General features: G+C 41.9%; 1 protein-coding gene across 1 annotated transcript in view; it reads left to right on the top strand.

The window, feature by feature from the left end:
* Window positions 1-21,523, top strand: part of FGD6 (FYVE, RhoGEF and PH domain containing 6) — a 135,018-nt gene extending 113,495 nt beyond the window's left edge. Inside the window, exons 13-21 of the mRNA XM_089674123.1 lie at window positions 75-158; window positions 264-343; window positions 2,930-3,032; window positions 6,420-6,563; window positions 7,850-7,952; window positions 8,970-9,094; window positions 16,738-16,866; window positions 20,650-20,798; window positions 21,309-21,523. Coding sequence (XP_089530249.1) covers window positions 75-158; window positions 264-343; window positions 2,930-3,032; window positions 6,420-6,563; window positions 7,850-7,952; window positions 8,970-9,094; window positions 16,738-16,866; window positions 20,650-20,798; window positions 21,309-21,345 — 954 coding nt within the window. The 3' untranslated portion in view covers window positions 21,346-21,523. The remainder of the gene's footprint in view (window positions 1-74; window positions 159-263; window positions 344-2,929; window positions 3,033-6,419; window positions 6,564-7,849; window positions 7,953-8,969; window positions 9,095-16,737; window positions 16,867-20,649; window positions 20,799-21,308) is intronic.
* The last annotated feature ends 1,366 nt before the right edge of the window (window positions 21,524-22,889 follow it).

The raw sequence follows: 22,889 nt of genomic DNA, 5'->3' as shown, positions 1-22,889 counted from the left end.
AGAACAATGAGATATTTGTTACATACCATTTTACAGATATGTAATAAACATTAACTTTGTTGTTTTTCCTCAAGTTCAATGATGCCTTGTTGTACACAACCCCGGTTCAGTCAGGGATGTTTAAACTTAACAACATGCTTTCTTTGGCTGGAATGAAGGTGAGAATTCATTATTTGTCAATGATGTCAACATTGTTAGTTTTGAGTGTTATTTTAATATTAAACATATTTATTTTAAAATCTAATTGCAATTTGTATTTCTAGGTGAGGAAACCAACGCAAGAGGCCTATCAGAATGAGCTAAACATAGAAAGTGTGGAGAGGTCCTTCATTTTGTCAGCCAGGTATTGAACCATGCATGCAGTTCTAGGGCTTTTCATTGAAAATATGGAATTCTGTTTCTGAACCTGTCAATCATCAGGGGTCTCTTATTACTAATTTATTATTGGGACCCAGTGGCTTTTCTTAAAGCCCAATTCCAGGTCTCTGTCACTTTAAAATAGTTTGTTTGGCCCAAGCTGGTCCATACAAACTATTACCTTCACTAACAGATAAACCTACTGGGAGCGCTGTATAAACTTTATATAGCATCAGCTACATAGGGTATACAGTACTGTATTCCAGCAGCAGTACAGGGAATTCCTGTCCCACCCCGGGAACAAAATTGAGTCAAGCTGAGTGCCGCTTAGCCATTCACAGAAAGCATTGCATTTTCTGAATAAATACAAGGCTTCCCCTGAATGAAGTGGAGAGGTGGCCAGATGATGTCACGATCTCCACCTCAGCTAATCAGGGGTAGCAGCAACAAAAGTCCCCATACCACTGTCGGGAAACACAGCACTCATATAAACTGTATGTAGCTTTAGCTACATACATTATACAAACGCTCACAATGGATGCATCTGTTAGTGAAGTTAATAGTTCATTTGGACCAGCTTGATCCAAACAAACTATTTTAAAGTGACAGCTGGAGTTAGACTTTATGTAAGAAGAAAATCTAAACAGTGCCTGTGTAGAGGTTCATGTGTCAGGAGCCAGCAAAAATTCAAAAATAAATAGTATGGACACACTGGGAAGGTTGGTCTCTTCACAGAGTCCTCAGCAGAAGTCCCGTAAGTAGTGAGAGTGAAAGGGGGGGAGCCAGGCACTTGGGCAGCTCTTGGAGGAGTGGAGACAAACTCTATCAGACCAAAAACAGAATAGGAAAGTGCCTTTAAGTGCAGCAGCAATGTTTACTGTAAAAGAATGCAGTTTAAAAACACAATGATAGCCGATACGAGGCTCATCTGAATTCCCAGTCCTGCAAGCTGACCTACAGCAATGGAACTCGATCACCAGAAAAATGGATGCCTGGCTTCTAGAAACCAGTGTGCGGTGCATGGTGCGGAAATTATGTCAAACAGTGGGGGGCAGTAATGTGTTTTGGAGCATGCACTTCTTTGTCAAACCAATTGGTTTGGACAAAATTTAAAAAATACCAATTGGTTTGGACAAAGGAGCGCATGCTCCGAAACTGGTTACCGTCCCTGACCGCGTGACATCACTTCCGCCCCCTTGCACTCTGCGCTAGTCCCGGGAACAGGGTGGCCATCTTGCCGGTGACCGAATTCTATTGCTGCAGGTCAGCTTGCTGGACTGAGAATTCAGCTGAGCCACAGAGACAGGACACACGGCAGTTTTGACCATATTGATGAGCCTTATATCTATTATTTTGAGAGTTTTACAATAAACCTTGGTGCTGCACCTAGAGGCACTTTTCGATTATGTTTTTACCAGCAAAATGTCACCTGCGGATATGGTGCAGGAACAGATGGTGCATTCTACTCTTTCATATATGGTAAACAACCCCGTGAGCATAGATTAATCGTTGTCACGGTTTTTAGGTTTGTACTCACATAAAAAGTGACTGCATTGCCTGTTCACTATTTGTGCCTTTTGCCTTCCACTGAGATTGTGTTTTTGCTAGGTGGAAATTAGCACATTAGCATGCATTACAGATGGCTAACTCGCTTCTTTAAACAAGTGGTGGAAATCTTTTGATGGATTGTAGTCCAAACTAAAGCTTGCTTCACTATCACACTATTAAAGTTTAAGTATGGATAAAGGTCATCATCATGAAATCAAGCTGTGTTTATGGAAGAAATAGACAGGGCCATTTTGCTGAACCTTTGCAATCTGTAGTGTGTCATTGTTGAACTTTTTCTGAAAATATTAGTTGACTGGCTGTCATATTGATTATATGATTTCAATTAATCAGTTGACTAACCTGGAACAATTATGCAGGAAGCCAGACTGCCTGATTTGCAGGCTTCTTCCAGGTAATTCATTTGGAAAAGGTTGGAGTCAGAGTATCTGCATGGCTCATAGCTTTATATCTACAGTGTAAAATAAACGTTCCTGCTGCCTCTTACTGCTAGCATCAGGAGATTTAGAGGTTTCTCCATTGTACTGCTCATTGTTCTCTTATCTGGAGGCTCTGAGGTGAGGAAGCAAAGTACTGCCTCCACCAAGATGGCCACCTCCAAACCAAGACATAGTACATAACAAGACATGGCAAATTGGCAATCTGTAAAGATCAACTGCAGGGAGACCACGGGCAATATTGGTGACTTCACTTTCACCCTCTGCTTGTCTTTTTTTGGCCACTGCTTTCACAGTTTAGTTCTACTCTAGACTTTTTTTAAAGTAATCATTGACCATTCACTTGGAGACTTTGACACCCTTGGCACTGCAATTTTTGTTATCTGCAGTTTGCTATGACATTTAATACTCACATAATTAGGCACTTATAATTTTACTGCATAGAGTGTAGAATAATTTTACTGCATAGAATGTAGTTTACCAGTGAGGTCTTTTTCTGCAGAAATGTTTTATATTCAGATCATGTTAGATGGAATGCCCAGGTAAAGCATTGATTGCTTTCATTACAGTTCTGCTACTGAAAGGGATGATTGGCTTGAAGCAATTTCCACAGCAATTGATGAATATGCCAAAAAGAAAACAACCTTCAACCCAACAAAGAGTCAAGAAGAGGTAAGTCTTGAATGATTACTTGAATGTTAAGGTTGTGATATAAAAACTTGGATGGCCCACAATTTCCTTCATTTAAACTGTGACAAGACTGAAGTCATGCTTATTGGCACCCCCCATCAATTATGTAAGGCCAGTACTGGTAGCATATCTATAGATGGCACTGTACTTGAGCTTCAGTCTAAATTGAAAAATCTTGGGGTGATATTTGATGCTATGTACAAAATGTTGTCATCTTTTCTTCCACCTGAGAAACATTGCTTGGCTGCGTCCTATGCTATCATACACTGTAGCTGAAAAGTTGATCCTTACATTTGTGTTCTCCCACCTTGACTATTATTTATTTATTACAGATACTTATATCGCACTGTCAATTTTACGCAGCGTTTTACATACATACATATATTTATATATATATATATATATATATATTGTACATTTACATCAGTCCCTAACCCTCAAGGAGCTTGCAATCTAAGGTCCCTAACTCACTTTCATACACACACATACTAGTGCTGATTTAGACAGAAGCCAGTTAACCTCCGAGCATGTCTTTGGAGTGTGGGAGGAAACCAGAGTACCAGGAGGAAACCCACGCAGGCATAGGGAGAACATGGAAACTCCAGGCAGGTGGTGCCGTGGTTTGGATTTGAACCAACAACCCTAGTACTGCCAGGCAGAAGTGCTAACCATTTAGCCACTGTGCTGCCTGCTGACTACTGCAATGCTCTACTTGTGGTGTACCTAAATCCACTATTAATTGATTTCAATATGTACAAAATTCTTCAGCCAGAATCCTGACTAGGTCTGGTACAAGTTGACCATATTACCCCTATCTTGGAGTCCTTGCACTGGCTACCCTTCAGGTTTCGCATAGATTTTAAGATCCTGTTACTCACTTATAAGGTTGTTCATGGCCTAGCACTCCATTATCTGTCTGGATTTTTATCAACTTACTCCCCCACTTGTAACCTCCGCACCTCAAATTCTGGTCTTCTGTGTGTCACCCCTACTCACCTACACTCGATGGGAGACAGAGCCTTCTCCTGCTGTGCCCCGAAACTCTGAAATTCACTTTCATTTAACATCAGAGTCATCTTCTCTAAACTTATTCAAATAAAATCTAAAAGCTTTTTTCTTTAGACAAACTTTCATGTAACAGTCCCTTTTTTCCTTTGTTTTATTCTGCGTATTTCTTATGTTTTCTATGTAAAGCGATTTGAGAAGTTACCTTTAAAGGCTCTATATAAAAAAGTTATTTTTTATTATTATAAGGTTTATTGACAATTTTTCTTAAGTAAAAAACAGAATGCAGGACGGGAGCACTGTGAGGTAGTAAAGGATAGAGGAAAAACAGTAGAAAAAGCATCATGAGACTGGTTATTGGTTGTGGTTTTGGTGGATTACAAAGTAGTGGATATATAGGTGATCTGAGTAGTAGCTTCCTGAAATAATTAAAGAGGAACCATACTGCTATTCACAAAGTACACTCTAACCTAGTAAGGCCAACATATGGTGCATAGAAGAATTAGTTGAAATGGTGAAATTGCCACATCCTGTGAAAAAACATGATCTGTATGTCTGGCCCACATCATTGTATGTGCAATATGGTACATATGTAGAGATCTGTGGGTGTACATATTTTTCAGCATGCAAAGAGTCCCTGAGCAGTTGGGAGACTGATTGTCTAGTTGGCATAGACCCACCCAGAGTGACTTCAGTGCCTCTAAACATTAACAGTTGGGTGAATCTCACAAGCATTAATACAAGATGCACACATTTTCCTTAGAGTTTGTGTAATAAATTAAAGTGATTTTAACCACTTCCCGTCTGCCCCATATACATAAACGGCCGGACGGGAACAGTGCAGGAGCGGGTGGCCGTTTATAAACGGCCTCCTCATTCACTGCCTGTGTACACTCCCTGGGAGTTCCCGATCATGTGATCACTAATCGGCCAATCAGTGATTACATGAATAGTAGTAAGCAAGATTTCACTTCCTGACATCATTGCTTATTAGTAGTGATATCTGTGAATGATCACAGAGGTCACATGGTACAAGGCTATTCACAACAGCCTTCTACCATGTGACAAGCTGTGACCAATCACAGCTCTCACAGTATTTCTCAATGGCTGCAAGAATGCAGCCATATAAATGGAGAAATAATTGCTTTTACAGCCTTTATGGGTGTAAAAGCAGTCAGTGTAAAAAAAAAAAATCTTCATCACCCCCCACAAGTAGTACAGTGTCACTATGGCGACACTGTACTGCTAAGGTGACAGTATGTTTAAAAAAAACAAAAACATAAATAATAATATAAAAAAATTAAATAAAAATGTAAACATAGTTTTTGAAAAATTATAATTTTTGGTTATAAACTAATTTGGGTTATTTTTTGTTTTACTAAAAAGATAGCTGAATACATTTTGGCCAAGATTTATGAAAAAAGATTATTTATTTGCAAAAGTTTTTGCAAAATGTTTGGACTTTTTCATTTATATAGCAAAAAAATAAAAATCCCAGCGGTGAATAAATACCACCAAAATAAAGTTTTACCTGTCTCAAAAAATTGTTAAAAAATTCATATGGGTACAGTGTTGCATGACCACGCAATTGTCATTCAAAGTGTGATAGCACTGAAAGCTGAAAATTGGCCTGGACAGAAAGGGGGTGAAAGTGTCTGGACTTGAAGTGGTTAAAGACTAAACATTTTTTACCTTAATGCATTCCCTGCATTAAGGTAAAAAAATGTATTGCCGCTTTTTGTGCCCCCTTCCCTCCCTAAACACTTACCTGACTCCTCCCACCGATCCAGCACTGTTCTACCTGAACCACCACTGCTTCCTCGTCCTGGTCTCACAGAAGACTCTGTGAGCAGCATGCGCCATATCCTGTGAGGAGGGAGCAGGGGGCATGGCTGAGACATAGCCTGCTTCTGGAGCACGCCTGCAAGAGTGCCCACTCAGCACGCATCTTGCTTAGGGGGAACTCGTAAGAAGGAGTGGACAGTACTGACAGGGGACTCCAGCAAAAGAGATAAGGGACCACTCTGTGCAATACCATTGTGCACAGGACAGGTAAGTATAATCTTTTTCTATTTTAATTAAAAAGTGAAAAGTAAAAAGATGACATTTAATATCACTTTTAATTCTTATGATTGTCAGCTCAATCTAGTGGCCAAAATGTGATATATTTTCTCAATGCAGTATTACAGATATTATGGGGAAAATTCATGCAGACTACATGAATGCTTTGCCCAACAAATGTTTTATAAATAGACCCCTACCATTCTTAGTAATAAGGGGCCATAAAAATATATTTTTTATTTCAATAAAGGCCTACAGAATATGACAAAAAGCAGTATTAATACCAAATAATATGTGTTTCAGACTGACCCAGAAGAGGAAGGAGATAATACACTTGGCACGAAAGCACCAATTTGGATTCCTGATGGCAGAGCTACCATGTGCATGATTTGTACTAGTGAATTTACACTGACCTACAGAAGACATCACTGCAGAGCATGTGGCAAGGTTTGTCATACTGGATTTTAACTGTTGCTTGCAAATTGGATATACTGCTAGGGAGTTTAGGAAATAAAGTAAATGATGCAAAAAAAAAAAGAAAAGACTTATGTATTGTAATGCAGAAAAATTTGAAAAGTTACAACTAACAATACCATTATTTGTGAAATTCATTTATAAGGAAGTGTGCCAAAGTTCGGAAAAAAGCACATACCACAATGACCTTTTCAGAGATGGAGAGTACTGCCAGAAGCAGTACTAAGTCATACTTTTTTAACCTCCCTGGTGGTATTCCCGAGTGTAGCTTGGGGTAAAGTTTCAGCACCACAAGCGGTAACCCCGAGCTACACTCGGGAATACCCTGCAGCGCTGCTCTGGGAACTGTTCTTCTTTTACCTTGTCCTGCGCACCCGCGATGTCCCTCCTGCAGTGTCCCCTGCAATGTCCTCCGGCGGATGCTGGCATCTGTCTTCTGGGTTCTGTCCCCTGCGACGTCGGGACGGAACTGGCGGGAAATTTGAAAGTTGTAAAAGTGACATTCACTAAAATCACATAGTAAAACATTACTGTATCAAACCATTTCACATACATTTTGTCCCTAATGCTTTGTCCTGTGCCCTGCCTGCATTTTTACTGTTATTTCTGTCTGGAAACTGAGAAATGTTCATGGCGTCCAAAAAGCATCCCTTTAGGTCAAAAGCGGTTTTAGACCAGTTAGAGAACAGTGATAGTAAATTATAACCACTTGCAAAATTGAGTGATAATGATTCGTGGGGAAATTCGTCATCAGACACTGAAAAAGATTTTGCGACTTTGCTCAGCGATGTGCGAACTTGGCGCTATATTTCAGATTTCAGTGTTTTTGGTTTAATTATATTATTGGATTCAATTTATTATTTTATTATTATTTTTTATGATTATTAAAATATAATTTATGATTTCGTGTTTCAAATTTTAACATACCCGGGATGTTTACTAGAGTCTTGTTCGGACAGATTTCAGTGAGTTATTCCTAAAATTTACAGGCCTACAATAAAAAATAATTTCCATGCAAAAAAATGTACCGCTTTGAGCACAGAAATACTGACATAAGCAGACCGCTAGGGAGGTTAAAATGCCTAAACTAAATTTTGGCTTCATTTTGTCATCTGTTGTGTTTGTAAGGCAAGGAGTCTGCTGATTCATTATTAAATCACCCAAATTATGCATCAAAAAGAAATGTTTGAAATTTGACTAATTCACAGAATACTTTTGTTGTGCTTTTCTAAAGATATATGTTCTAAACTTGTTTTCAGATTGTATGTCAAGCATGTTCAACTAACAAATACAGCTTGGAGTATCTCAAGTATAATTTAGCCCGAGTATGTGATCTGTGTTTTCAGGAACTCGAGAAACAAGGTATTTGTCTATCTTACTATGATATTGTAAAACCTGTTTTATTATGATATTAATCTGGATTTGCTCAGAAACTAGGACTTAAATGAATATGTGCATTCTAAGTTGCAGTTCCTTGTGAGTAGAGCTACTGTTTAAAATTAAATAATGTTAATTATATTCAAATTTAATATAAATACCTAAGAGGCATCTCCAAAAAACTGGAAATTTTCCTTTCTGGTTCAGTCACCTTTGTTTAATATAATGGTTCTTGACTATAAAATGAACTTTGTCATCAAGCCAAATACTTGACTGGGAGGTCTCTCATGTTATTTGCCATTGTTTGCACCACAAACCCTATGGCCATCAGAGGCAATGGCTGCTTCCATCAAAAGCCGTATAGACAAAAAGCTACCTCGATGATGGCATCCATTCAAAATACATTAATTCCTTAGTGGTTTGGCTTTTGTCTACCATGCTGTTTTATAGATGAGTTCTAGTCAAATGGAGAACTTTCATTATTCCTGGACTTTCTATTTAAAGAATGTTGTGAAGTAGAGCTAAAAGGGGGCCGTTCTGGGCTAGTTGTTGTTCTCTCATGAGGTTTGTACCTCCAAACACATAGGTAAGCCTAATGTTATATCAAAGCTTAGTTGGCAAGCACAATTCCCTTTAGGAGGTATAAAACTTAGCATCCACTATAGATTTTAAAGGATACGTTCACCTTTTTACAAAAAATTATAAATGCGCATTTTTTTGCAGGTAGAGCTGGGCAGGTGGAGCCCCACATGGCCCTGTTTTTTAAAAATTGTGACAGCTAGCAGGGAGGAGAAGATCCCCCGCTAGCTGTCGCAACAGGAAGCAGGGAGGAGCAGGTGCCAGTCCGGTCATAACATGTTAAACCCTGAATACCAGTGTAACATGTAACACGTTACAAAAGGTGAACTTATCCTTTAATGTTCTGAATACATATTTGCTTGTCCAGTGTACTGCCTTTCAGTTAATATCTCTTTCCGTGTGATTACCTTTTTTCCCAAACAGATAGTCCAAGCACAGCCAAATCAAGTTCTCCTGCAAACCATAAGTCCCCTTCCAGTGCACTTTCTTCAGTGCTGCATAGCATTCCATCTGGAAGGAAACATAAGAAAATCCCGGCAGCTCTTAAAGTAAGTTTGGATGTTAGCAAGACTGGCAATGATTTTAGTCTTATCTCAGTATCATTTATGGATTGACACAAGTATATTTGTTTAAAAACACAAATGTAATTCATGATATGTTATATGTATGTCCTTATGCTACTGCGATATGAGATACAGTCAGGTCCATAAATATTGGGACATCGACACAATTCTAACATTTTTGGCTCTATACACCACCACAATGGATTTGAAATGAAACGAACAAGATGTGCTTTAACTGCAGACTGTCGGCTTTAATTTGAAGGTATTTACATCCAAATCAGGTGAACGGTGTAGGAATTACAACAGTTTGCATATGTGCCTCCCACTTGTTAAGGGACTAAAAGTAATGGTTTTACTGCTGCTGTTTTCCTCCTGGGTAAATGCATCTCTCCTACCTCCACTCCTAACTCAAAATCGCTTTCACTCCTGTTATATTCAGAACAAATGGTGTATTTATATTTGTGTGTATGTTGAGCAGTCCTCACCTCCAGTTGCACCCAGTTTACGACTGTAGCCTGGTTCCTAAGAGACATCCCCCACTATTCATGTGAGCCTTATCAGCTTCTAATTGGGGTGGAGTTGAATGCTCATTTGAGCATCTCCCTATAAATTTAGATCAGCTCATGGGGGGAGATCTCTGATGGGGGGCACAGTCTCTGATGGGGGTGCTGCTTCTGATGGAGTGCGGCTTCGAAAGAGTGCGAAGCAGTTAAACACAGCAGTTGAACTAAAGCAGGAGAACTTAAGCAGCAGAAAGACACAACGGCAAGAAACTCTACTGCACGCTGGACAGACTGCAAGCAAACACCCTGGGAAACATCTCTTACATGCCTGAGTCCCACTCTGTGTATCTTTTATATAATACACTCCTCTTCATATTACTATCCTCTGTTCCCAAATCTCATTTCTTTACCCCTCTGCTCCACCCCAAAACTTGCACATCTCCCCCTCATTGCTATCATCTCCCTACTACTGCTCTCATCACCCCCCAAAATGCCTCTTCTACTCCTCCTTCTCATTTTCCTCTCCTCCATTCCCAAAATCCATTCACTATATCCCTCTGCTCCTCCTAAACATTTGTATATTGTGTCCTCACTGCTTCCTTCGCCCCTCTATGGCACCCACCACCTCCTCCTATTATTCCACTCTCCCACTGACCCAAACACCTCCACTAGGAGTTTCTCACGCTCCTGCACATCCCGCTCCCATGCCACCTTTCTCACCCTTCTCCTCCTCCTAGCCGCGGGAGACATCTCCCCGAATCCTGGCCCTCCACCACCTCCCTCACCCGCACAACACCCTCCCGCCTCCATGTCCTACCGCAACCCCCGCAACCTAGTATCTGTCCCCCTGCTCCCTAAAATCTCCCCCCCCGTTTTCATGTGCACTCCTGAACGCCCGATCGGTGTGCAACAAGCTTACCGCCATCCACGACCTCTTTGTTTCCCGCTCCCTCAACCTCCTGGCGATCACGGAAACCTGGATCCAGCCCACTGACTCTACCTCCCCTGCTGCACTCTCCTATGGAGGTCTCACCTGGACCCACTCACCCAGACCTAACGGTCGTAAAGGTGGTGGGGTTGGTCTGCTCCTGTCACCGCAGACCACCTTCCAAGTCCTCCCAAACCCCCCCTCCCTATCCTTCTCCTCCTTCGAGGCCCACTGCGTCCGACTATTCTCCCCAACCCCCCTGAAGATTGCTGTGATATACCGGCCTCCTGGATCCATACCCCGCTTCCTGGATGACTTCTCCTCCTGGCTACCCTTCTTCCTCTCCTCTGAGCTACCCACCATCATTCTTGGGGATTTCAACATCCCTGTCAACCTTGACAACCCGGACACAGCCCGTCTCCTCCACTTAACCTCCTCCTTTGCACTTGCACAGTGCATACAATCCACCACCCACTCCGACGGTAATATCCTTGATCTTGTCTAATCCAACCACTGCGCTCCCCACAACCTCACTAACACCCCCTTCCCTCTCTCTGACCACAACCTGATCACCTTCTCTATCTCCTCGTTCTCCAACGCCTACCCCTCCAAATGTCACACTACTACCAGCCGTAACCTCCGCAACCTTAACCCTGCCCCCCTCCACTCTGCAGCTGATCAACTCCACGACCGCATCCTCCCCCTGTCCTGCCCCGACTTGGCTATGACTGCCTACAACAACGCGCTGTCAGCAGCCCTTGACTCACTAGCGCCTTTAACCACATGCAACATCAGACTCCGACCGCTCCAGCCCTGGCAGACTGATCACACCAAAACCCTCAAACGACGCAGTCGTGCCCTGGAGCGACTATGGCGCAAAACAAAATCCCAACAAGCTTTCACCTGCTACAAATCTGCCTTCCGCACCTACACCTCCTCCCTCCACGCAGCCAAACAAGCCTACTTCCTGACCCTCATCAAGGCCCTCTCCTCCAATCCTCGCCGACTCTTCTCCACCTTCAACTCTCTACTCTCTCCACCCCCACCTCCACCCAGCACCTCACTCACCACCCTTGAGATTGCCAATCACTTCAAAAACAAGATTGACACAATTCGCAAGGACATTGCCGCAACTCACACGCCCTCTCAACCCGTCCCCTCTCACACAGCTACCCCCTCATCCCCCCTCCCCCTCGACATTACCCGCAGGGACTTCGTCACTGCTCAAACTCCCTCCTACCCCGTTCCCCCTCACTCAGCTACTCCCTCATCACCCCTCTCCCACGGCCCCACCACTGCTCTGACCTCCACTCCCACCCCACCCTACATTCCTCATACTGAAGCTCCCCCAACACTCCACACCTTTGACCTTACTACCATCGAGGAAGTCTCCAAGATCCTCTCTGATGCCCGCCTCACCACCTGCCCCCTCGACCCTATCCCCTCACAATTCCTACGACCTCCCTCCCCCTCCATCCTACGCTCCCTCACCCACATCTTTAATCTCTCCCTCTCCTCCGGCACTTTCCCCTCCCCACTGAAGCATGCACACATCACCCCCATACTTAAAAAGCCCTCCCTGGACCCCAATGACCCGAACAACCTCAGACCCATCTCCCTGCTCCCACTTACATCTAAACTCCTCGAGCGCCTCGTCTACACCCGCCTATGCTCTCACCTCAACAACAACAACCTCCTCGATCCCCTACAGTCTGGCTTCCGCCCCCTACACTCCACCGAAACCGCCTTACTCAAACTCTCCAACGACCTTCTAACCGCCAAAGCTAATGGCCACTATTCAGTGCTCCTACTCCTTGACCTCTCTGCGGCCTTCGACACAGTTGACCACCCCCTCCTCCTCAAAATACTACACTCCCTCGGCCTCAGAGATTCTGCTCTCTCCTGGCTCTCATCCTACCTGTCACAACGCTCTTTCAGCGTTACCTATAATGCTACCACCTCCCCCTCACTCCCCCTCTCTGTTGGGGTCCCTCAAGGCTCTGTCCTTGGGCCCCTTCTCTTCTCCATCTACACCTCCTCCCTTGGCCAACTCATACACTCTCACGGCTTCAACTACCACCTCTATGCCGACGACACACAAATCTATCTCTCAACCCCCCACCTCACCCCCTCGGTCTCTGCCCAAATCACACACCTACTGAGCGACATATCAGATTGGATGTCGCTCCACTTCCTTAAACTGAATCTCTCCAAAACCGAGCTCCTTGTCTTCCCCCCAGCCCGAACCCCACCCCCCATTGACTTCTACATCACATCCAACAACGCCAATATCAAACCCGCTCTGCAGGCCAGAGTACTTGGTGTCATTCTGGACTCCAACCTATCCTTCCAGCCCCAAGTCCAATCTTTAACAAACTCGTGCAGACTCCACCTCCGCAACATCGCCAAAATCCGCACGTTCCTAACCCCAGAAACCACTAAACAGCTCATCCACTCCCTCATCATATCACGACTCGACTACTGCAACTCCCTCCTCACTGGCCTGCCTCGCCGCTGGCTATCCCCGCTTCAGTCGATCCTGAATACGGCTGCCAGACTCATTCACCTTTCCAACCGCTCCATTTCCGCCACCCCCCTCTGCCAATCCCTCCACTGGCTTCCGATTGCGCAACGGATCAAATTTAAAATCCTAACACTGACGTACAAAGCTGTCCACCATACTGCCCCGAACTACATCACTGACCTAATATCCAAGTACCGCCCAGCACGCACACTCCGCTCCTCACAAGACCTCCTTCTCTCTAGTTCCCTGGTCTCCTCCTCCCATGCCCGCCTCCAGGACTTCTCCAGGGTGTCACCCATCCTCTGGAACTCCCTTCCCCAACCCATCAGATTATCACCTACTCTCCTCTCCTTTAGGCGTACCCTGAAAACCCATCTCTTCAGGGAAGCCTACCTCACCCCCTGCTAACTTGCTGACCTCCTCCACTCTTCCTACCACTCCATCCCCCACAGCTATCTCCTCCTGTACCACTATCCCGTCCCTTCTAGATTGTAAGCTCGAAAGAGCAGGGCCCTCGATCCCCTCATGTTTTGCATTGTATTGGTATTGTTCTGTCACATGTTCTGTCCCCCTTTGTAATGTACAGCGCTGAGTGAACTATTGGCGCTTTATAAATACTGTATAATAATAATAATAATAATAATGGGACAATTGGTTTCACAGCTGTTCCATGGCCAGGTGTTTGTTATTCCCTCATTATCCCAATTACAATGAGCAGATAAAAGGTCCAGAGTTCATTTCAAGTGTGCTATTTGCTTTTGGAATCTGTTGCTCTCAACTCTCAAGATGAGATCCAAAGAGCTGTCACTATCAGTGAAGCAAGCCATCATTAGGCTGAAAAAACAAAATAAACCCATCAGAGAGATAGCATAAACATTAGGCGTGGCCAAAACAACAGTTTGGAACATTCTTAAAAAGAAGGAATGCATCGGTGAGCTCAGCAACACCAAAAGACCCGGAAGACCACGGAAAACAACTGTGGTGGGTGACCAAAGAATTCTTTCCCTGGTGAAGAAAACACCCTTCACAACAGTTGGCCAGATCAAGAACACTCTCCAGGAGGTAGGTGTATGTGTGTCAAAGTCTACAATCAAGAGAAGACTTCACCAGAGTGGATACAGAGGGTTCACCACAAGATGTACAACATTGGTGAGCCTCAAAAACAGGAAGGCCAGATTAGAGTTTGCCAAACGACATCTAAAAAAGCCTTCACAGTTCTGGAACAACATCCTATGGACAGATGAGACCAAGATCAACTTGTACCAGAGTGATGGGAAGAGAAGAGTATGGATAAGGAAAGGAACTGCTCATGATCCTAAGCATACCACCTCATCAGTGAAGCACGGTGGTGGTAGTGTCATGGCGTGGGCATGTATGGCTGCCAATGGAACTGGTTCTCTTGTATTTATTGATGATGTGACTGCTGACAAAAGCAGCAGGATGAATTCTGAAGTGTTTCGGGCAATATTATCTGCTCATATTCAGCCAAATGCTTCAGACCTCATTGGACACCGCTTCACAGTGCAGATAGACAATGACCCAAAGCATACTGCAAAAGCAAACAAAGAGTTTTTTAAGGGAAAGAAGTGGAATGTTATGCAATGGCCAAGTCAATCACCTGACCTGAATCTTATTGAGCATGCATTTCACTTGCTGAAGACAAAACTGAAGGGAAAATGCCCCAAGAACAAGCAGGAACTGAAGAGAGTTGCAGTAGAGGCCTGGCAGAGCATCACCAGGGATGAAACCCAGCGTCTGGTGATGTCTATGCGTTCCAGACTTCAGGCTGCAATTGACTGCAAAGGATTTGCAACCAAGTATTAAAAAGTGAAAGTTTGATTTATGAATATTATTCTGTCCCATTACTTTTGGTCCCTTAACAAGTGGGAGGCACATATGCAAACTGTTGTAATTCCTACACCGTTCACCTGATTTGGATGTAAATACCCTGAAATTAAAGCTGACAGTCTGCAGTTAAAGCACATCTTGTTTTTTCTTTTCAAATCCACTGTGGTCGTGTATAGAGCCAAAAAGGTTAGAATTGTGTCGATGTCCCAATATTTATGGACCTGACTGTATATGATATCTATGGAATGTGTTCTCTTTTCACTCTTTCTATATTTTCTTTTGTAAAACTTGAAACACTCATTCTGAAATAAACAGTTAAAAAAATGTTTAGGAAATGTACATATATGAACTGTCCCAGTTTCTATCATTTAGTAGCTGAAATAATAGACAAACAATTTTGTAAAGCTTATCAGTGTGGGGAACACAGGAGGCTTGTTGAGAATAGCAGTGACGACCACGGTGTTCCTAGACATTTTCCTACCCAGCATGGCAAGTCTACAGAGGGCCTTAGAGTTTGTGTGGTGAAATCTATCCCCCCCTTTGGGAATCTATCCCCCTCTTTGGCAGAAAGGTTTCAGAAGCTCTGTAGTACAGAGACCTTTTGGATATTTACTCTAAATACTTTGGAACCAAAAGGGTTAAATGAAGCGTTAGAGATAAACACCATCACTTAAACTCAGTTTAGTTTTCAGGTCGCTTTGATCTATTTTTTCATCTTTGGTGTGGTTTAGTTTTTTTAGTCCTTCAGTTCCTTAGTTTTCTATACTCCTACTATTTCAGTAGATCTTTATATATATATATATATATATATATACTGTATATATGTGTGTGTATGAGACACCTCCAATGTTATTATTTTTATGTAACATTTTATATGCGGTTTTATATTTTTATTACATATGCCAATGTCTGATTTTTTTTATTGTCAGAATTTTTTAAGATTTGGGTCTTATTATTATTACACTATTATCTCTATTATTTTTATAATATATTTCTTGTTGTCCTATTTCTTTACTGCTTCATTTTGGTTCTTTATATATGATCTGCTTTATGTGCTACCATTGTGCTGCTATGCATTTAAACTTTTTTTTTACACATGCCCAGTATATTTTTGTATGGTGAATCCGATTGACCAGTTGCATGGCTTTTCATTCTGTTTTACTACTTCAATACTTTTATTTTGACTGTTGCTCTACACTCTGCCCGATAATTTGTTTTACATTTCCTCCACTTCATTACTTGCCCCTTTATTATCTCTCATCAGTGTTATTTTCCGCTGTGCGGCCGGCTCCCCCCACATCTCTTTTGATTGGTGCCCACCGGCCATTTGACAGCTCTTAAATTTTCTGCCTTCCCATAGGTGGGCCAGCTTGATAAAGGAGGTGGGGTCTTGTAAACACGTTGCTGCCCACCCACCTGTCATCCATAGTACCTGTCACAATCTTCTGTCACTTGGTGGGAATGAGGGGAGAGGTGTTGCCGAGCTCCATCTACCAGCTGGTCTCCCTCTAGCTCTGCAGCTGCCGTCAGTTTCATCACACAGGAGTTAGCTGCCACTTGCTATTTTTATCCACACCGATCTGGCGCCCTGCTGTTTCCTTTGCTGAAATAATAGGCATGCTTGAATTTGTTTCTACTTTAAACACATATATGTAATATCACGTATAACCATGCTTACATGCCTGTAATGGTAATAAAGGAGAGCTATTTAATTCCTTCCTGTGTCAGATAGACTCTAAGAACCTGCCCCCTATAGGCCTCATTTCAATGCCATAAATATAGTCTGATGTATGGACTGTTATCATTTTATTGTGTTCATTTTCAGGTATGTGCCAGTACGGAAGACTCCTCAATGAGTGGTTACTTACAAAGATCAAAGGGTAGCAAAAAGCCCTGGAAGCAGATGTGGTTTGTAATAAAGAACAAAGTCCTATATACATATGCTGCTAGTGAGGTAAGATATTATTCTGTAGCAATATACATGCATAGGCAACTGTAAAACAAACAGGAGCTTTTAATTTTGTGCTACTGGAGACACCACAGACAGCCAGATCCACCTTGAGGAGAAATATGCTTCTCATTAAAAGTGCTGAGATTCATCTTATACCATTTGCTCAGTTTACTACATTTTCACACATGCAGCTGGCACTTCCTTTCCCCTCTCTCAATTAACATTGACTATTTCAATACTTATGCTGCACGTATTCGTACATAAATAAGAAATTATATCATGTTTAGTTGTTTTAAACTTTTTTTTATTTTTTACATTCTTTACTTCCTGATTTCCAGGCCTAGGCTAATGGTGTCATACATCCCAGGAGTCTTCTGTATGGGGGGGAGGGGTTTTCTCAGCTAAGCAACCCCCCCTTCCCCCACGCCTGCATGCCTGAGCTAAGGCAGATGGGTTCCAGGAAGTAAATGCTACCTGAATAATCTGCCCTTACTCAAGATGGCCATAAATGCTAGGGGGTGTTTTTCTATGTGATTTCTCAACAAAACAAAACATAGAGACATGGATGGATGGGTGTGTTTGCTTTCACTATTACAGTCAGGTCCATAAATATTGGGACATCGACACAATTCTATCATTTTTGGCTCTATACACCACCACAATGGATTTGAAATGAAACAAACAAGATGTGTTTTAACTGCAGACTGTCAGCTTTAATTTGAGGGTATTTACATCCAAATCAGGTGAACGGTGTAGGAATTACAACAGTTTGCATATGTGCCTCCCACTTGTTAAGGGACCAAAAGTAATGGGACAATTGGCTTCTCAGCTGTTCCATGGCCAGGTGTGTGTTATTCCCTCATTATCCCAATTACAATGAGCAGATAAAAGGTCCAGAGTTTTTCAAGTGTGCTATTTGCATTTGGAATCTGTTGCTGTCAACTCTCAAGATGAGATCCAAAGAGCTGTCACTATCAGTGAAGCAAGCCATCATTAGGCTGAAAAAACAAAACAAACCCATCAGAGAGATAGCAAAAACATTAGGCGTGGCCAAAACAACTGTTTGGAACATTCTTAAAAAGAAGGAACGCACCTGTGAGCTCAGCAACACCAAAAGACCCGGAAGACCACGGAAAACAACTGTGGTGGATGACCGAAGAATTCTTTCCCTGGTGAAGAAAACACCCTTCACAACAGTTGGTCAGATCAAGAACACTCTCCAGGAGGTAGGTGTATGTGTGTCAAAGTCAACAATCAAGAGAAGACTTCACCAGAGTGAATACAGAGGGTTCACCACAAGATGTAAACCATTGGTGAGCCTCAAAAACAGGAAGGCCAGATTAGAGTTTGCCAAATGACATCTAAAAAAGCCTTCACAGTTCTGGAACAACATCCTATGGACAGATGAGACCAAGATCAACTTGTACCAGAGTGATGGGAAGAGAAGAGTATGGAGAAGGAAAGGAACTGCTCATGATCTTAAGCATACCACCTCATCAGTGAAGCATGGTGGTGGTAGTGTCATGGCGTGGGCATGTATGGCTGCCAATGGAACTGGATCTCTTGTATTTATTGATGATGTGACTGCTGACAAAAGCAGCAGGATGAATTCTGAAGTGTTTTGGGCAATATTATCTGCTCATATTCAGCCAAATGCTTCAGACCTCATTGGACGCCGCTTCACAGTGCAGATAGACAATGACCCAAAGCATACTGCAAAAGCAACCAAAGAGTTTAAGGGAAAGAAGTGGAATGTTATGCAATGGCCAAGTCAATCACCTGACCTGAATCCGATTGAGCATGCATTTCACTTGCTGAAGACAAAAGTGAAAAGAAGATGCCCCAAGAACAAGCAGGAACTGAAGACAGTTGCAATAGAGGCCTGGCAGAGCATCACCAGGGATGAAACCCAGCGTCTGGTGATGTCTATGCGTTCCAGACTTAAGGCTGTAATTGACTGCAAAGGATTTGCAACCAAGTATTAAAAAGTGAAAAGTTTGATTTATGAATAATATTCTGTCCCATTACTTTTGGTCCCTTAACAAGTGGAAGGCACATATGCAAACTGTTGTAATTCCTACACCGTTCACCTGATTTGAATGTAAATATGCTCAAATTAAAGCTGACAGTCTGCAGTTAAAGCACATCTTGTTTGTTTCATTTCAAATCCATTGTGGTGGTGTATAGAGCCAAAAATGTTAGAATTGTGTTGATGTCCCAATATTTATGGACCTGACTGTATAATAGAATTAATTAAATAGGGTTTTTGGCTTGTGGTGCTCAAATGCAGTGTAGTTCCACTGAAGAGTATTGGTCAAGCTATGTAAAAGTGCTTGTTAGTGCACCATCTGTCAGGGAATGAGAAGATCGCCACGAATCTGCACATGCGTAGAATCCTGACAAAACATACAGGCAGGTGGGCACTAGGACCCAGGCGTGCCTGTCACCAATGACGGCGCCGGACAAGCACTAGGACCCAGGAGCGCCAGTCAGGAGTCGTGCGGGCTATTTAAACCCAGCTCTTGCAATGCTCAATTGCCCTATAGTCTTATCTGTGTTCCTGAGAGTAGATTGTTTGTTGCCGACCCTGCCTGACCCTGATTTGCTGTATGTCTCCTGTTCTGATCCCTGGCTTTGTCTGGCCATTCTCCTGCTTAACCTCGCACGTTCTGACCTCCTGTTGACGAACCCGGCTTGTGACCTGTTTATCCCTCTGCCTGCTGATTCTGTACTACACCGCCACCACTGTTACCGACGCGGCCTGCCCGACGCTGCTCTAGCTACCTCCTCACATCAGACTCTTATCCGCTATACACCTTCTACGGTGCCTCTACCACAGCTGGGTGAACCCAGGGGCTATGACCTGGTCTCGGCCTGCTCCAAGTCCATCCCCACCATCAGGGGCCCTGGTGAACAAGCAGGTCGGAGCTTAGATTCCACGCCTTGGGGGATTCCAGTCTATGGAGTGCTAGAGGCTACCGCAGTTGGATTCCTGACACCAACTGATCACATGATAGCAAACATCTCAGTTGCAGCCCATTGATTTCAATATGATGAAGAGGTGGCTAGAATTTTAGATGATTACATTCTGAAAACAATCTGTACCTAATTTGCATTTTTTTATAGTCTAAATTAGAAAACTAAATATCTCTGGTATTTGTTATTGTGCCAGAGAAATGGCTAATATCTTGAATGATTTTATTGGTGTTTAAAAGGGAAAGTGGATTAATAAAATATGGTGACCTGTGTCATTTTTAAACTTTCTTGTAAGTTTTGTATGAATATGATTTTCTGTATGAGGTAAACGTTTTCACACTGGTAGAGGAATAGTAGTTCTAGTGAATACAGTGATGTTTTCCCCTCATCCTTATAATTTACTACAATGTGGGCAATATCTCTCATACACATAGATTATTATGCATTGAGTTTGTGTTAAGCCTACCCTATGATCACATGTGTAATTAAATATTTAATTTACAAAAACACATTTAAAAAATAAATTAATAAAAGATGACTGTTCTTAAAATATCAAGTGTGGTTTACCCCTAAGCAATCTGAACAGCAAAAGAAAAAGAAATATATATGGTATATACATTACCAATCAATCAGGACCTAAGGACAGCTGATCTCCAAGACTGCAGAATACAATTGTCCTGTTTTTTTGTATTCTTTTCCCCTTTGTAAAAAAATCCCAACACATTTTTTCTGTAAATACTTCATAGAATTCTGCTTCTACAAACATGCATAAAACTGCCACTAAAAGTGTGTTCTGGTTTGTCCTTTCAGGATATTGCAGCCTTGGAAAGCCAGCCTCTACTAGGATTCACAGTCAAAGTAGTACAAGATGAGAACACCGAACTCAAAGTCATTCATCTGCTGCACAAAAACACTTTATTTTACACCTTCAAAGCTGATGATGCTAACACAACAGAAAGGTATGTTCTCCCCCCCCCCCTTCCCCAACAAAAACAAATTATAAAAATGTATGGGCAGCACAGTAGCTAAAAATATAGACCAACTGAGCATGTGCAGAGCAGGGTGAGACAGTGTGGTACTGGACTTTAAACAATATAGGCACTTATTTTTAATGTTTTACATAGCTATACCTGCCAAAGGGGCTGGCCTTAAGAGATCTAGCAGGACTTCATTTTCTGACTAAGGTTCCACTTTAAAGGATACACCAAAGAACCAACTTTCTAAATGTAATTACTTCATTCATTAGACTGATGTATGTACTTTTAAACTGTTGTATGAAATCATATATTATAATGTTGGTGAGATGGTGCAGTGATGGGTCCAGAATTTCCTCCTTGGTACTGAGTCCTAAACAGGCTTATGAAAAAGGCCTGCAGCAGCCACATTACTGTAGTTGTTTGTACTACTATATGTACTAGCTTCAGAAATAGTTGAAATGACAGCTTTTTTTCTTGTTTCTTTTCTCCAAGGTGGATTGAAGCATTTCAAGAAGGAACAGTATTGTAACAGCACCTGAAGACCTGTTAGTGATATGGACACTACATACCGCCATAGCATTTTGATATATAAATTTAATATTTTTGGATATTCATGTCTTTTTTTTTTTTTTTAACTTTTATACGTTTGTAAATTAGTTTGTTGCAACTTCTGTACAGATTATTTATTAAATACAGATTTCAACATGGTTAAATGTGTGTTCAATGTGTCGTGAATGTCTATGTCAATGTTTCTTAATCTCATTTCAGTTGTAAAATAGAACTGTAGGCAAAACGTTTGCTTTCATTATGGATAGAGTAAGTCAGGGTTACAACCCGTCAGATATTTTTTTTTTTTTTTTGGTGTCTGTCCCCCATTGCAGAGAATTCCCTTTACTTCCTCTCCCATAAACAAACAGGAAGTGAGAGGAAATCCCTGAAAATTAAAGTAATTCCATGGGGACCCCTAGGTCACCAGGCTCGTGTCCCCATTGGAAGATTTCCCCTCTACAGAGGGTGCAATTCCCCTCCTAGACACTCTCTGTGCTCAGCCGGACACTGATAGAAGTCACATGACTGCTATATACTGCAGATGAGTAAAGGTATTTAGCAGTTTATATTTACTAAAATAATTGCATTTTCATATTCTGTGTACTGTTGGAGATCTGATATAGTGAATGCAAGGTCTTTGGTTTAGTAACACTTTTAAGGAGCATTAGATTTTAAAAAGACATTCTCTGCCTGGTCATTGAGTTATCTGAGCTGTTGTGTGCCAACATAGTTTCTCGTCATTGCATGGGCATGCGCAATTTTAAAGCCATGTCATGTTTGCTATCTTTTTACTCAGCATAACATCATCTTTTATATTTTATCAAACAATTGGGCAATATATTGTGTTTTTGTACAATAATATTTTTAAAAATTGTATTTTTTCCAAACAATTTGCATTTGAAAAATCGCTGTGCAAATAATGTGATATAAAAAATTGGATCCCTCTGATGAAGTCACGTGGGCGTGATATAAAGTGTAAGGGGCTTGGCTCTGGGCAGACATGAATAGTGAGTTCAGCTGACAAGTGAAGCCTGCATCTGATGATTTTATGGCATTTTATTCTTTTACTACATGTGAGTGTATTACTGTTTCTTAATAAATTTATATACTAGTACATACTGCACCATGGGAGTGTCCTTTGTTCCTTTTTAGGGATAGAAATGTGTGACCTCCATCACCCTTAAAAGGACCGATCCCTGGCTCTGGTTTGACAATCTATTGAAAGCTCAAAGGTGTCTGATTACTATCACATGGTTGTGGATTAAAATAGTGAAGAATCCTTTTGTCTATTTGATATTATAAAGCGCATTCCATGTGCTCTGATGGTGTTTGGGATATCAGCACAAGAAGAAAAGAAAGCATATGAATTATGGAAGAATCTTTATTACATAATAATTGATTGATTTTACATTTATGGACTCATTAGTGACATAACTGAATAAAACGTCCATATTTCATTTTTTGTAGCTATATATAGCAGTGCTACATCACTTATTCATTAAAAATTGGAACACCCACCATTTT

The sequence above is a fragment of the Staurois parvus genome, unplaced genomic scaffold, assembly GCF_062004578.1.
Source record: "Staurois parvus isolate SC_StPar_1 unplaced genomic scaffold, SC_StPar_1.0 ptg000147l, whole genome shotgun sequence".
Classification (NCBI taxonomy): domain Eukaryota; kingdom Metazoa; phylum Chordata; class Amphibia; order Anura; family Ranidae; genus Staurois; species Staurois parvus.
The sequence above is the reverse complement of the archived record's forward strand: the minus strand, read 5'-3'. Positions and strand labels throughout refer to the sequence as shown.